Source organism: Stenella coeruleoalba, assembly GCF_951394435.1.
Source record: "Stenella coeruleoalba genome assembly, chromosome: 7".
In the NCBI taxonomy this organism is placed as follows: Eukaryota; Metazoa; Chordata; class Mammalia; order Artiodactyla; family Delphinidae; genus Stenella; species Stenella coeruleoalba.
In genome coordinates, this window is record NC_137153.1 from 86,524,155 (window position 1) to 86,540,772 (window position 16,618).

Sequence of the window (16,618 nt, forward strand, 5' to 3'; positions counted from 1 at the left end):
GCTTTTACTTTTTTATTCCTTCTTTCACAGATCCTTCTCTGCGCTTTTCTTTATATTGTTTTCAGAAATGTGATTTTCATTTCTCTCCTTTCTTCCTAGCTTTCTTCAGTCCAGTTCCTTGATGTTATTTCATTAAGGAAGTTGAGAAACTATGAAGGAAAGTCAGTAGGAGATATTTTTGTGAGGATTTGCTTTTTTTTTTTTTCCTTTTTAAGCTTAATCCATTTAAGTTTTAAACTAAACTGTTGCTAAAGAAAACTAAAATAATGTTCTGTCCTGGGGCTCTGGTTCTCTGAGAATGCTGAGATAAAATTAAGACTCTGAGGATATTAAAAAGAGGCTCTCAGAACCACAAAAACAAAGATGGTCAGCCTTGTGAGTGCCAGGCTCAGGTCTGTCAGCACTATCCTATCAACACACAGCTAAATGCATAAGAGTGCAGGTATGTGTTAAATTTTATTTTTTGAATATTCACATGTTCAAAATTCAAAACAGTATACAATAAAAAGTCTTTCCTACCTCTTATACCACAGCCACCCAGTTCCTAAGGTCACCAGAGATATTTTATGCACATAAAAGTAAATATGTATATATAGTCCTCTTCTACCCTTCTGTACACAAATGGTAGCTTACCACACACTTTGTGGTACCCGTGGATGCCAGTGTTTGGTGCATATTTATGTATGTCTGTATGGGCTGTCCAGTGTATCCTCAGGAAATGTCGCAATAAAATGTTCTGTTTTAAAGATTTCTATGTTTTAATTTTATTTTGTTCCTTTTCTCTCAAATTAACCTTGATTCTAGATTTACTACCAGAAGCATAAAGGAAAAGGGATGAAAAAATAGCCCTAAAAATTTAGACCTAGGAGGGCAGGGATGTAGGACCAGCAGGATTCTCTGGACAGCTAGGGGCCTTCTGTGCCTCGGTATGATTGGATCTGTGCCGCAGTAGTTCCAGGAATAGAGTAGACCTTCTTACATGGCAGATGACAGCCTAGGCTTTGGACAGTTGGCTTGGGGATTTTAGCAAAAAGAATCATGTGGTACTTTGCCTCAGCAGAGCCTTCAGCACCTAAATGTAAAGCTTCTTTTAGTACCAAGGAAACTCCAAGAATTGTCAGAATATGGTAAGTAGAAGACTGTGAATGGGAGGCTTTGTAAATGGTAAAATGCTATACAGGTATGCTGTGTCAGACTAGATTTGAGCCGTTACCTGCAGCTGATGAGCTCCAAAAAGAGCGAAACCTATTAGGTCCTGCAGTACTGGCTTGAGATAGTATAAATCCTTGATTACGTTCCATTTGTATGTTGTTTTGTTCTGTCATACTTTGTACTGGGGAAGGGAATAGCTCCCATTTAGTCTCCTTGAGCTAGTGTATTTCCTCTGCAGTCCATTCTTCTTATAAGTCACCTGAATGAGATCATCCCAAAAGGGAAATCTGATCAAGTCTGATTAGATTGTGACCTGGTCTGATCCAAATGGCCAGGTTTTTCTCCCTAGGCAATCTCATCTACTCCCATAGCTTTAATTGCCCCAATATGATGACAACTCCAGAATCTTCTTTGCTAACCTCTTTTTCTCCTGAATCACTGCTGGATATGTGTTCTTTTGATGTTCAACTGACATTTCAAATCAGCCAAACTGACTGTTAACCTTCCCTACCTCTTCTTCCCTCCACCCTACTGCTACACAACACCACACATACACACATCCCCAAACAAAAACTTACCATTTTCTTGCATTTCTTGCTTGGTTGTTTAAGTACAGTCCTCCCAGACACATAAACTAAAAGCCTAAGAGGTGTTGTCTACTCTTTCTTCTTTCTCACCACCTCCCACAGAACAAAACAAAAAATAAAAAAACTGGCTATTAAGCTCTAAAGATTTGCCTCTGGAATATGTCTTAAATTGGTCTCCTTTCCAGATCCTCAGTTACTGCCTACCTCAGGCCTTTATACCACTTTGGGGGACAACTACAATAGCTGCCCAACTAGCTTTCCTGTCTCTAATTTCTCCTCTTATTTACTATCTCCACTTCTCGTAGGGTGACCTCTTTAAAGACCAAATATGGTCGTATCACTCCCTTCCTTGAAACTCTTCAGTGGCTCACCTGTAAGATACAGTTCATGTTCCTCAGCCTGGTATACTTAAGCTTTTCTCGACCTAGCCCCCGACTCTTCCCTCCTTGACGCTTCAGCAGCTTACTGCTTATAACTTCCCAGATTACCATGTGTTGTATTTGTTAGTTGTACCACCTGTTGCCCTCCTGGAATTCCTGTTCCCTGAATCCATCCTATCATCCCCATCCATTAGTAGACTGGAGCCAGCTCCCACCAGCTAGGGAGAACTGGTTGTTAAATATTCAGGAGTTTGGCAAGCCAGCTTTTAACTTGAAAAGCAGCTGTGATGGGGGTACTTATACCACGCATATCAGCAAATATTACAAATCAGAACTCCCCTTCACCCCCACCCCACCCCAGCATGCCATAACCCTACTGAAATTCTGGCTTAGATGGTTCCTCTTTAAAACCTTTCCTGCTCAGCCCTCTACCGTCACACACACAAAATTAGTTGCTATTTATAAACACTTGACATGCTTTATTATAGCATTGGTCACCGTATAGTGTAAGTCTTTGTTTTCAAGTCACTTTTTAATGCTAAAGTCTTGAGTTCCTAGGACAGAGTCCATTGTCTCAATTGTCTTTGCATGCATGTCATTCATTCATTCCTTCAACATTCATTGAGTTGATACACTTAATATGTATCAGGCACTGTTCTCAGAGTACAAAGATGGAAGGATTTAGCCACTGTCTGTAAGAAGTTCATAGCCTAGTCCATGGGAAGAGAGAAATTCAAATAGTCCATTACAATACAGTGAGACAAGTACGTTGCTAGAAGTCTGTGCAAGACACGTTGAAGCCTGGAGGAAAAAACCCTTCCCAGGGTAATGGGGAAGTCTTCACAGAGCAGGTAAGACTTAAAAGATGAACAAAAATTTGTTGCCTGTAAATAGGTGCTACAGTTAGTATTTTTATAGATAGAATTTTTTAATAGAAAGTTTTCCCACTCTGGACAGTACATAAGGTTCTTTGTTTCAGAGTAAATAGCAGTTTTATGCGAAAACCCTGTGTAAATGTCTATGAATCAGGCATTCTTTGAATGAACAGAGAAAGCACTGAATACTGTATCTGTAATCACAATGTTGTGTAGCAAACCATCCCAAAACTCCATAGCCTAGAATTATTATTATTTAATAATAATTTATTATTTCTCATGCATTTAGCAGGCCTAGCTGCTTCTGGCTGGGCTCACTTGTGCATCTGCAGTCAGCTGGCAAGTCAGCCAGGGTCTGGCTGGTTTAGGATGCCCTTGGCTAAGTCAGCTCAGCTCTCCTCTTTGTGTCTCTCCCAGCCTTCTAGCAGGCTAGCTCAGGCAGGTTCCCATGGTGGTGGCAGGGGCTCAAGAAAAGAAGTGGAAACATGCAAGTATATGTGCAGGTCTCTACTTACCTCATGCTTGCTACTGTCCACTTAACTAAAGCAAAATCACATGACTAAGTCCAGAGTTAGTGTGAGAGAAATAGATACGGGGAAATGTAAAAAATTGGGGCCATTGCTGCAGTCAATTTGCCACAAACACATACTCTGTGTAAGCTGTGTTCTAGACCTCATGTTACTCTGCAGGTATTACTTGCTAGTGAATTTGCTTCTAGCTGGTTGGATGCTCTGGGTGATAATGAGCAAACTTCTCTGAGCAGTCTGGACCTATTAATCTTATCTCAGTTTTGGGTTTCATTTTTATCCCACTATTGAAATGACGTTTATTATTTGGGAGGCTGAAGAGTCATTTGTTTAGTGATATCCATGTCCTATTAAACTCCTTTACATATTCTAGTCACTTAGAATTTTTTTTACTAAAAAGCCATGGTGTCCACAACAAGGAGAAAATACCTTGTGGAGGTTTAAAAAACATGTTTTTAAAGGTCAGTTATTGGGGAATTCCCTGGTGGTCCGGTGGTTAGGACTCGGTGCTTTCACTGCCATGACCTGGGTTCCATCCCTGGTCGGGGAACTAAGATCCTGCAAGCTGCACGGCGTGGCCAAAAAAAAGAAAAACAAAAGGTCAATTATGTAATCTCTCCAACTTAGCTTTTTTTTTTTTTTTTTTTTTGCAGTACGTGGGCCTCTCACTGTTGTGGCCTCTCCCATTGCGGAGCACAGGCTCCAGACGCGCAGGCCCAGAGGCCATGGCTCACAGGCCCAGCTGCTCCGCGGCACGTGGGATCCTCCCAGACCGGGGCATGGACCCGTGTACCCTGCATCGGCAGGCGGACTCTCAACCACTGCGCCACCAGGGAAGCCCCAACTTAGCACTTAATAAGCTAGATTCTTCATGCAAAACTTCAAACTGGGAGAACTCTCAGTCCATCTGTGAAAAGCAAACAGATTTTATTTATTGAGACCTTAGGAACAAAGCAGCCCCTTTTAACTAGTAGCCTTGGGAATAGGAAACATTAATAACAGTTCATAGAATGTACTCTTTTGGGTCTTTGTCCAGAAGTGACTAAAATATCCAAGATTCAAACCTGGTTTTGTTTGTTTTTAATAAGATTCATGTGAAATGTTTGTTTCATTTTCGTCATCCTCATCATTGGTGAGAAAGGGAAGCTGGAGGGACCAGTAGTAGTAGAAGGGCAGTGGACAGAGAAAGTATTGAGACAAGTGGACAAATGGAGAAATGCCAGAAGGGGTCACTGAAGTAGAAAAGTGAGTGGCCAGGTCAGAAAATAAATCTGCAGAGCCAAGTTCTGAGCAAGAGGTTAGAGCCGCAGAGTCTACCTCGCAGATGGACCCCAATGGCTCTTCCCCCCAGAAGGAAGGTCAGTGTGGCATAAAGGATCACATAGGGTTCCCTTGACTTTGATTTCACTCTGTATCTTAGTTTTTCTGCTAGGTGTGCCCATAGGTGGGAGGGCTTATTGCAGTTCTCAAAAACCATTTTAGGTAGGGTAGGGAACTGGCTAATGAAAGCAGCTGCCTGAGGAAAGATTTCATGATCAAAATTTTTTAAGGGAAATGATAATACTTCAAGAAAATGATTTTTTCACAATTTAAGATGTTGATTTAAAAAATAGACTTAAAATAGGATACTCTATGGACATAAATTCAACCTTGCATTGGCTGCATTCAGAATAATAATCCAAAGTCTTCTCACGGGATAGTGTCATGGGAGAGCACTGGCAGAGTAATCTGGGTTCTAGCCCCGCCTTTGCCCTTTGCTTACTCTATACATCTCTATCCAGCTGTATAGTGAAGGCTTTGGGACTTGAAGGTCTCTTGCTGTCAGCGCTTACATACTGACATGTTCTTTGGGTCTCTGAGGTTTTTGTAGATCCTAACCTCAGTTACACTGTAATTTTGATTTATAGAGTAAGATGAGTGGGGTGAGGGAGCTGCTATATGGAGTCACATTGAGTATTAATATTGGTGGCAGAAGATCAAAAGAGGCTTGGGGGCTTCCCTGGTGGCGCAGTGGTTGAGAGTCCACCTGCAGATGCAGGGGACACGGGTTTGTGCCCCGGTCCAGGAAGATCCCACATGCCGCTGAGCGGCTGGGCCCGTGAGCCACGGCCCCTGAGCCTGCGCGTCCGGAGCCTCTGCTCCGCAACAGGAAAAAAAAAAGAGGCTTGGTATAAACCCAACTGAGTATAAACCCTCAGTTACTGCCTACTTTTGCCACTAGATGGCGATCAGACATTTGTAAGACTTAAGAATTGACTAGCTAAGACCCTGATGGACCATCTTAAGAAATGAAGAAACTGTCAGCCAGGGCTGTAACTCATGTGTGTCTTAAGCCCTGTCAAACTAGTCAGCAGTAGTTTTAGCAGTGAAAAGGTAGAGTTACCTATAGTTTATACCTTAGGTAGAGTTACCTAAGGTTAAGAATCTTTTATCAAAGAGGGGGATATGATAAAATCATGATGCGTGTAAAGTAAGCAACAGAGAATTGATGAATTCATCAAATACCAGTATGCTTGAGTGAAGGACCATTCTTTTTTAAATTTAATTTCATTTTCTACTGAAGTATAGTTGAATTACAATGTTGTGTTACTGCTGTACAGCAAAGTGACTCAGTTATACATATATATACATTCTTTTCCATTATGGTTTATCACAGGATATTGAATATAGTTCCATGTGCTATACAGTAGAACCTTGTTGTTTATCAATTCTGTATATACCAGTTTGCATGGTATATATACCATGCAACCCCAAACTCCCAATCCAACGCTCTCCCACCCACCTCCCCCTTGGCAACCGCCAGTCTATTCCCTATAAGGACCATAGTTTGAAACCTTAAAACTGGTAAAGATAAAGAAAGAGATGTAAAAATGGTGTTAACACTAGAGGTGCTGCCACGTGGAAATATAAAAGTTTTTAGTTCAACAAGTTAGAGTAACGCTATGCATGCAAGGTCTATCAGTGAACATTAAGGGAAACGAGAAATGCTTAGGGAACATCTCTGAGCTCTGGATGTGACATCAAGAGAGACAGCTGAGCCCTTCTATGTCAGCCGTTAGCAAACTTTTTCTGTGAAGGGTCAGAAAGCAAATATTTTAGGCTTACCAGCCAGTTTAGGCTTACTGTCCACTCAACTCTCCTATTATAGTGTGAGGTAACCATATACAATATGTAAATGAATGGGTGTGACTGTGTTCCAATAAAACTTTACTTACAAACACAGGCAGCGGGCAAGATTTGGCCTGGGTGCCATAGTTTGCCAACCCATTTGTGGGTGAAAGCTAGGGTCCATAAGTAGTTCTCCTTTCTAGGCCTCAGACTCTGGCTTCTGTCAAACGAGTTGGATTAGCTGATCTCCGACATTTTTCAGATTTTGTGTCCTTTAGTACCTCTCTCTGAAGCTAAGTGATCCACAAGGCTGACCCAGAGTGATATTTCTTTTATTTTTAAGATCAAATTAAAAAAAAAATCAAGCTTGAACAAATTTGTAAGTTTCTAGAGCAGAATTTCTCAACCTTGGCACTATTGACATTTGGGGCCGGATAATCCTTTGTTGTAGGGGAGCTGTCTTATGCATTGTAGGATGTTTAACAGCATCTCTAGACTCCTCTACCTACTAGATGTCAGTTCAGTAGAACACCCCAACCCCCCCGTGTTATGACAACCAAGAATGTCTCCAGACATTGCCATATGCCCCCTGGGAAGCAAGATTACCTCCACTTGAAAACCACAGCTCTAGAGACTTTAAGAGTAACTGGAAGAATAACAAAAATGGAAATCAGGCCATGTAACCCAGGACGGCCACCAAGATAATAAACATACTTCTTTAGGAACAAGGCCAAAAAAGCCAAAACCAAGAGGAACCAAGAGGAACCAAGAGGAACAAGAGGAACAAGAGGAACAACCTGCATATTAGAAAGAGAATCGCAGGGAATTCCCTGGCGGTCCAGTGGTTAAGACTCCGTGCTTTCACTGCTGAGGGCCCTGGTTCCACCAGGAAACTAGAATCCCACAAGCCTCTCAGCTCAGCCAAAAAAAGCAAAGCAAACAAAAAAAAGAAAAGAGAAGGGCAATGAGAATTTTATTCACCCAGTTAAGAGGGGCTGGAAAGTTGGTAGCAGATGACTTTTTTTTTTTTTTGGCTGCACCAGGTCTTAGTTGCCACGTGTGGGATCTTCAGTTGCTTGCAGCATGAGGGCTCTTTTAGTTGCGTCGTGCGGGATCTAGTTCCCTGACCAGTGATCGAGGCCGGACCCCCTGCATTGGGAGCTTGGAGTCTTAACCATTGGACCACCAAGGAAGTCATGGTAGCAGATGACTTTTTAATATTGATTTAGATCATTTTATTGAAAGTGTTCCTGAAACCATTGAACCAAAATAGAGGGCTACCTATAATGGGTAGCTGAAAAGTCAAACTAAAACAAAGAAACATGGATGAAGAGAAATATAAAAAAGACCACTATTAAAGAATACCAAGAATATTTACTTTTCACTATTTTATATTATTTGATGAGATCTCTAACAGAAAGAATTCATACTGGGTGAATTCATTAGCCCTTATCTATGGGTCCTGGGTATTTTGTTTTGCTTTGGATAAATCAAGTGTGGTTTATTCCTACAGTAGAATATTATTTAGTAGAGAAAATGCAGTACAGCTTTACACAACTACATAGATGGATCCTTGAAGCTAGGTTTTAAGTGTCAGTAAAGCTGATCCTTTAATAAGGCTAGATCACATAGCCAGCTTGGAAGTTAGTTGCAAATAAAAGCCAAAATCATCTCTATTCATTAATAAGGGTGTCCTTGTTTTCCATCTACCTTTTATTTATGCCCATATTCTTTTAAGAATTTATTCTCTTCCAAGTGTGATATTAATCATAGTCTACAAGCCCTGATTATCCAAATAGCATTGTACAAGGAAGTTTTTGTTTGTCTTGTTTTGTTTATTTTCCTTACAATGACTTTAACACAGTGTGATATTTTCTGAACAGTGATCTAAGAGATCTAAAAACATTAATTCTAGTCTCAGATTCTACTTTTGACTTGCTCTGTGAGCTGGGGCAGTCTCTCCCCTGCTAAGGAAATGGTTTCTTTATCTGTAATATGGTAGAGAGATTCCCCAACTCTGGCCCCAGGATGGCTGCATAAGAATCATCTTTGAGGCCTTGTTTTAAATTTAGATTTCTGTGCTTCATTCCCAAATTCCAATTCTGTAGTCTAGGGCTAAGGCCTAGGAAGCCCAGGTGTTCTAGTGCATGGCCAGGTTTGAGAACAATTAGAGGTGATCTCCAAGGTCCTTTCAACTCTAAAATGCAGTAGTTATATGAAATATGTATTTCCTAAATAACCTTTATTATATTATTATCTGAAAGCTTTTTTATGTTCTACAAGAAACAATTGAGATTACTACATTGTACTTTCCCCACATACACACATTGGTACAGCTTTACATAAACTTGGTTTGCTATAATGTGGTCAGCTTATGGCTTGGGTGATAATCTTGATCCCCAAAATGTATTAGAAGATGGTTTCTCTTTTCACCAGAATGCTATATCATAGTTTCTTTGTTTTTAATCTTGGATTTAGAGAAGGATTAAATAGTTTGATATCCTGATTTCCATATAACTCTAAAAGTGGAATAAAATTAGAAATTCTATGTGGTTGTTAATTTCTGTTTTTTTTTTTCCTTTAATTTACAGAATGCTCTTTTCAGTTGCATTAGCAGAAATGAAAGTAAGTATATTGTTGATGGTTATACAAGCAATCCAAAGAGAAAAACATGGTTTACAGAATATGATTTAGCTGTTATAAATATTGCCAAAACTCTGACATTATAACTTAGGTTGTTACTAAACCGTCTGAAGGAATGTGCACAGCAGGATTCTGATAGGCTCTTTCCTCTGGAGTGTTTGGGCCATTCATGAATTCTAACAATTCCCATGTCCTAATTACAGATTTACAAAGCAGATATCAGTGCTGGGTGTTTTAGAGGAAGATCATGCCCCACTTGGATAAACAGGAAGTTGAGCACTCCCACGTGATATAAACAGAAGTTGAACACTCCCACGTAGTATAACGTAATATAATTGCAGCACTAGCTGAGGGCTGCCTCTCAGTTCATTCAGCAGATATTCACTGACTACTTACTCTGTGCAGGGCAGATGCACACCTGTGGGGGACACAACCTGTACACAAAGAACTCTGGGACATGGTGGGTATGGGATAGAGTTACTGATAAGGTGCCACGGGAGTTCAGAGGAAGGAGGGATCACATCTTGCAGGGGTGCTTAGAGGTGACTTCATGGAGTTGGTAGCTGAACTGGGCCTTGAAGGATGGACATGATGTGAGCAGTAGAGATTGGAGGAAGGGAATTCCAGCTGAAGGGAACAGCGAGAGCAGTTGGAGATGGGGAAACACGTGTGAGGAGTAAAGAGTTGTTAGGTGAGCTTGGCAGTGGGGTGTATTAAAGTATAAGAAACATTAGCTGTCTGTACTTTATCTTCTACTCTTTCTGACTGGGGTTTAGTTCAAGATTTTCCAGATAGTCTTTAGCACATAATCCTATATCCTCCCACACTGAGGAAGCCAGCCTAATTGGGGCATCAGAAGACAGGCATCTTTGTCCTATTCTCACTTGTCTCCTCTGTCCTCAGCATCCCTCACCCCTGCCCCCAGTTTTAGCTTCATTGAGGTTGACAATGATAAATGTAGCCATTAATGATTGTTCTTTGTGAATAAAATGAACAATTCAGCAATGAACAATGTAAGTTTGTTAGTAATTTCAAATCAGAAACTTAGCTGGCACAATAGGTATGAAACAGTTTCCTTGTCCAGGAAAGAGGCTTGTCTTGCTATCAGTGTAGTCCTACTTTAGTTCATTTGTATATGATTTTATCATTATCATTATTTCTGGAAGTCGCCTGAGTTCCCTGCTCATTCCTTGGTCTGTGGAATCCACCAGAAACCGGATTCTGGTTCCTCTATAACCATCACTAATTATTATCAGAGGTTTCCTACCTGCCATTTTCTTAACCTTTTCCAGCCATACCTCTACCCTTTTGGCTCCCTTCAGCCTCCCACAGACCCCTTAGCCTCTCCTATGAGGACCTCTTGTTCTTCATTATAAATCCCACATCTGCACCCCCAGCCACTCATCCTGCTCTTCCCAGATACCTTAAATAGTCCACCTTGATTTTTAAAAATACATACGTCCAGAATCGTTTATTCCAAATGTGGGTTTTACTTTTCAGTGTTGAAGCAAGTCATATCAGTTTTGAGGTGAGCACTTTCAATTTAGGCATAGTCTTGGAGATTTTCAAACAGTATAGAACTTTAGGGATTTTGTTTCAAGATGGACAGTTATATAATTTGCAAATTTATGAAGTGGTCCTGATATCTCTTGGTTTTTACTGGTCCTATTTTATAAATGTGAGGTATTTGGGGTTTTGTTTTATTTTGATATGTTTGATTTGTTTTGCTTTGGTTTGCTTTGTTTATGAATCTCCACAGATCCAACGTGGAAGGAAGCTGTTCCAGTGGTTCTCAACATGGGTGCTATTAGCATTTTGGGAGACAGTTTCGATTATATGAGACTTTCCTGTACGTTGCACAGCCCTGACCCCCGTGTGCTAAATGCCAGCAGTCATCCTTAAGTCATCATGAAAACCAGAAACACTTCCACATGCATCCAAATTCTCCCAGGGGCTGGTACTGCTCCTGCTGAGAACCACCGCACTATAGACTATAAGTTGACAAATAATGACTTTCTCAGACCAGTGAGCGCCTGAATGTCCCCATGGCCATGCTTATAGTAGTGCTGACTTTAACTACGTGTCTTCTATGGCATGGTTTTATTTCTGAAATTCAAAAAGACACATATTGTTCCATCATTATTATGATGATTTAATGTTAGCAAATAGCTGATTTCATTTCAATGTAATCTTTTTTTTTCCCCTAGTGGGCTCAGTTTGTTGCAGTTATGCAGGCCATCACACAAACTGCCGAGAATACTGTCAAGCCATTTTTCGAACAGACTCTTCTCCTGGTCCTTCTCAGATCAAAGCAGTGGAAAATTATTGTGCCTCTATTAGTCCACAATTAATACACTGTGTAAACAATTATACCCAATCTTATCCAATGAGGAACCCAACAGATAGTAAGTAAAAGCCACATATTCCTCTCATTTCAATCTTTGGTAAAATAATTTGTAAAAAAAAAACGAAGTAAATTCTTGAAGATATCTACAGTCTGGGTCATTTGGGAAATACCAGGCTTCCTTTGGTCTTTAGATTTGGCAGACTGGACATTATCATCACAGCTAAAAGATGCCGAGAAAGACAGGGCTGTCAAGGGTATGAAGAAACAGGCACTCTCTATTCTGAAGTGGGAAAATTCACTGGTATGGATACTTTAAGAGGGAAGATTGGGTTATGCCCATGAGACTTTCAAATAATCATACCTTTTAATCTAGCAATTCTATTTCTCAGAAATTATCCTTCACAAAAACTCACAAATTTTCAAAAATACATCTATACATATAAAGGATGTTTACTACAACATTGCTGGTATAGAGAAAAATTTAAAATGACCTAAACATCCACCAATAGGATATTGATTAAAGTTGATTAAATAAATTATATATCTGTATAATAACTACATTATACAATCAACATACTGGAAGATGTATTATGTAAATCAATGAAGTTAGAACACTCCCTCACACAATACACAAAAATAAACTCAAAATGGCTTAAAGACTTAATTATATGACATGATACCATAAAACTCCTAGAAGAGAACATAGGAGAAACATTCTCTGACATAAATTTTAGCAATATTTTCTTAGATCAGTCTCCCAAGGCAAAAGAAATAGAAGCAAAACAAACAAATGAGACCTACTCAAGCTTACAAGCTTTTGCACAGCAAAGGAAACCATAAACAAAATGAAAAGACAGCTGTGGACTGGGAGAAAATATTTATAAACAACACGACCAACAAGGGCTTAATTTCCAAAATATACAAACAGCTTATACAACTCAATATCAAAAAAGTAAACAACCCGATCAAAAAATGGACAGAAGACCTAAATAGACATTTCTCCAAAGAAGACATACAGATGACCAGCAGGCACATGAAAAGATGCTCAATATTGCTAATTGTTAGAGAAATGCAAATCAAAACTACAATGAGTGAGAGGGCAGACAGCAGAAGCAAGAAGAACTATGGAACAAAAGCCACATTCACAGTAATATAGGCAAGATGAATAATATAGGCAAGATGAAAAGGCAGAGGGCTATGTACCAGATGAAGGAACAAGATAAAACCCCAGAAAAACAAGTAAATGAAGTGGAGATAGGCAACCTTCCAGAAAAAGAATTCAGAATAATGATATTGAAGATGATCCAGGACCTCGGAAAAAGAATAGAGGCAAAGATCGAGAAGATGCAAGAAATGTTTAACAAAGATCTAGAAGAATTAAAGAACAAACAAACAGAGATGAACAACACAATAACTGAAATGAAAAATACACTAAAAGGAATCAATAGCAGAATAACTGAGGCAGAAGAACAGATAAGTGACTTGGAAGACAGAATGGTGGAATTCACTGCTGCAGAACAGAATAAAGAAAAAAGAATGAAAAGAAATGAAGACAGCCTAAGAGACCTCTGGGACAACATTAAATGCAACAACATTTGCATTATAGGGGTCCCAGAAGGAGAAGAGAGAGAGAAAGGACCCAAGAAAATATTTGAAGAGATTATAGTCGAAAACTTCCCTAACATGGGAAAGGAAATAGCCACCCAAGTCCAGTAAGTGCAGAGAGTCTCATACAGGATAAACCCAAGGAGAAACACGCCGAGATACATAGTAATCAAATTGGCAAAAATTAAAGACAAAGAAAAATTATTGAAAGCAGCAAGGGAAAAACAACAAATAACATAGAAGGGAACTCCCATAAGGTTAACAGCTGATTTCTCAGCAGAAACTCTACAAGCCAGAATGGAGTGGCATGATATACTTAAAGTGATGAAAGGGAAGAACTGACAACCAAGATTATTCTACCCAGCACAGATCTCATTCAGATTCGATGGAGGAATCAAAAGCTTAACAGACAAGCAAAAGATAAGAGAATTCAGCACCACCAAACCAGGTCTACAACAAATGCAAAAGGAACTTCTCTAAGTGGGAAGCACAAGAGAAGAAAACGACCAACAAAAACAAACTCATAACAGTTGAGAAAATGGTCATAGGAACATCATATCGATAATTACCTTAAACATGAATGGATAAAATGCTCCAACCAAAAGACACAGGCTTGCTGAATGGATACAAAAACAAGACCCATATATATGCTGTCTACAAGAGATCCACTTCAGACCTAGGGACACATATAGACTGAAAGTGAGGGGATGGAAAAAGATACTCCATGCAAATGGAAATCAAAAGAAAGCTGGAATAGCAATACTCATATCAGATAAAATAGACTTTAAAATAAAGAATGTTACGAGACAATGTTACAAGGAAGGACACTACATAATGATCAAGGGATCAATCCAAGAAGAAGATATAACAATTATATATAATATTGTAAATATTTATGGTGCACCATAGGAGCACCTCAATACATAAGGCAACTGCTAACAGCTATAAAAGAGGAAATTGACAGTAACACAGTAATAGTGGGGAACTTTAACACCTCACCTACACCAATGGACAGACCATCCAAACAGAAAATTAATAAGGAAACACAAGCTTTAACTGACACAATAGACCAGATAGATTTAATTGATATTTATAGGACATTCCACCCAAAAAGAGCAGATTACACTTTCTCCTCAAGTGCGCATGGAACATTCTCCTGAATAGATCACATCTTGGTTCACAAATCAAGCCTCAGTAAATTTAAGAAAATTGAAATTGTATCAAGCATATTTTCTGACCACAATGCTATGAGATTAGAAATCAATTACAGGGAAAAAAACGTAAAAAACACAAACACGTGGAGGCTAAACAATACGTTACTAAATAACCAAGAGATCACTGAAGAAATCAAAAGAGGAAATCAAAAAATACCTAGAGGGCTTCCCTGGTGGCACAGTGGTTAAGAATCCGCCTGCCAATGCAGGGGAAACGGGTTCAAGCCCTAGTCTGGGAAGATCCCACATGTCATGGAACAACCAAGTCCGTGTGTCACAAGTACTGAGCCTGCACTCTAGAGCCTGTGCTCTGCAACAAGAGAAGCCACCGCAATGAGAAGCCAGTGAACCACAGCAAATAGTAGCCCCCGCTCACCTCAACTAGAGAAAAGCCCGGGTGCAGCAACAAAGACCCAGTGCAGCCAAAAATAAAATTAATTAATTTTTAAAAAATCATTTTAAAAAACCCTAGAAACAAATGACAGTGAAAACACGACAATCCAAAACTTACGGGATGCAGCAAAAGCAGTTTTAAGAAGGAAGTTTATAGCAATACAAGCCTACCTCAATAAACAAGAAAAATCTCAAATAAACAATCTAAACTTACACCTAAAGGAACTAGAGAAAGAAGAACAAACAAAACCCAAAGTTAGTAGAAGGAAAGAAATCATAAAATCAGAGCAGAAATAAATAGAAACAAAACAATAGCAAAGATCAATAAAACTAAAAGCTGGTTCTTAGAGAAGATAAACAAAATTGATAAACCATTAACCAGACTCATCAAGAAAAAGAGGGAGAGGACTCAAATCAATAAAATTAGAAATGAAAAAGAAGTTACAACAGACACCACAGAAATACAAAACATCCTAAGAGACTACTACAACCAACTCTATGCCAATAAAATCGACAACCTGGAAGAATTGGACAAATTCTTAGAAAAGTATAGCATCCAAGACTGAACCAGGAAGAACTAGAAAATATGAACAGACAAATCACAAGTAATGAAATTGAAACTGTGATTAAAAATCTTCCAACAAACAAAAGTCCAGGACCAGATGGCTTCACAGGTGAATTCTATCAAACATTTAGAGAAGAGCTAACACCCATCCTTCTCAAACTCTTCCAAAAAATTGCAGAGCAAGGAACACTCCCAAACTCATTCTATGAGGCCACCATCACCCTGACACCAAAACCAGACTAAGGGGCTTTCCTGGTGGCGCAGTGGTTGAGAGTCCGCCTGCCAATGCAGGGGACATGGGTTTGTGCCCCGGTCTGGGAGAATCCCACATGCCGCGGAGCGGCTGGACCCATGAGCCATGGCCGCTAAGCCTGCGCTTCTGGAGCCTGTGCTCCGCAACGGGAGAGGCCACAGCAGTGAGAAGCCTGCGTACCGCAAAAAAAAAAACAAAAAAAAAACCAGACTAAGATACTACAAAAAAAAATTATAGACCAATATCACTGATGAATATAGATGCAAAAATCCTCAACAAAATACTAGCAAACAGAATCCAACAACACATTAAAGGGGTCATACACCATGATCAAGTGGGATTTATCCCAGGGATGCAAGGATTCTTCAATATATGCACATCAATCAGTGTGATAACCATATTAACAAACTGAAGAATAAAAACCATATGATCATCTCAATAGATGCAGAAAAAAGCTTTTGACAAAATTCAACACCCGTTTATGATAAAAACTCTCCAGCAAGTGGGCATAGAGGGAACCTACATCAACATAATAAAGGCCATATATGACAAACCCACAGCAAACATCATTCTCAGTGTTGAAAAACTGAAAACATTTCCTCTAACGTCAGGAAGAAGACAAGGATGTCCACTCTCGCCACTATTACTAAGCATAGTTTTGGAAGTCCTAGCCACGGCAATCAGAGAAGAAAAAGAAATAAAAGGAATACCAATTGGAAAAGAAGAAGTAAAGCTGTCACTGTTTGCAGATGACATGATACTATACACAGAGAATCCTAAAGATGCCACCAGAAAACTACTAGAGCTAATCAATGAATTTGGTAAAGTTTCAGGATACAAAATTAATGCACATAACTAATAAGAACCTGATATATATTTTAAAAAACTCAAAAATTCAGAAAAAAGAAAAAATTAATGCACAGAAATCTCTTGCATTCCTGTACACTAGTGATGAAAAATCTGAAAGAG

General features: G+C 39.4%; 1 protein-coding gene across 2 annotated transcripts in view; it reads left to right on the plus strand.

Annotated features, from left to right (window-relative positions):
• The window catches only part of RECK (reversion inducing cysteine rich protein with kazal motifs), a 73,293-nt gene that overhangs the window by 21,302 nt on the left and 35,373 nt on the right, over positions 1 to 16,618 (plus strand). Inside the window, exons 7-9 of one of the 2 annotated variants that reach the window (XM_079927405.1) lie at positions 9,221 to 9,254; positions 11,032 to 11,121; positions 11,480 to 11,677. In XM_079927405.1, coding sequence (XP_079783531.1) covers positions 9,221 to 9,254; positions 11,032 to 11,121; positions 11,480 to 11,677 — 322 coding nt within the window. The remainder of the gene's footprint in view (positions 1 to 9,220; positions 9,255 to 11,031; positions 11,122 to 11,479; positions 11,678 to 16,618) is intronic. The other variant, XM_079927406.1, reaches the window with a different exon arrangement.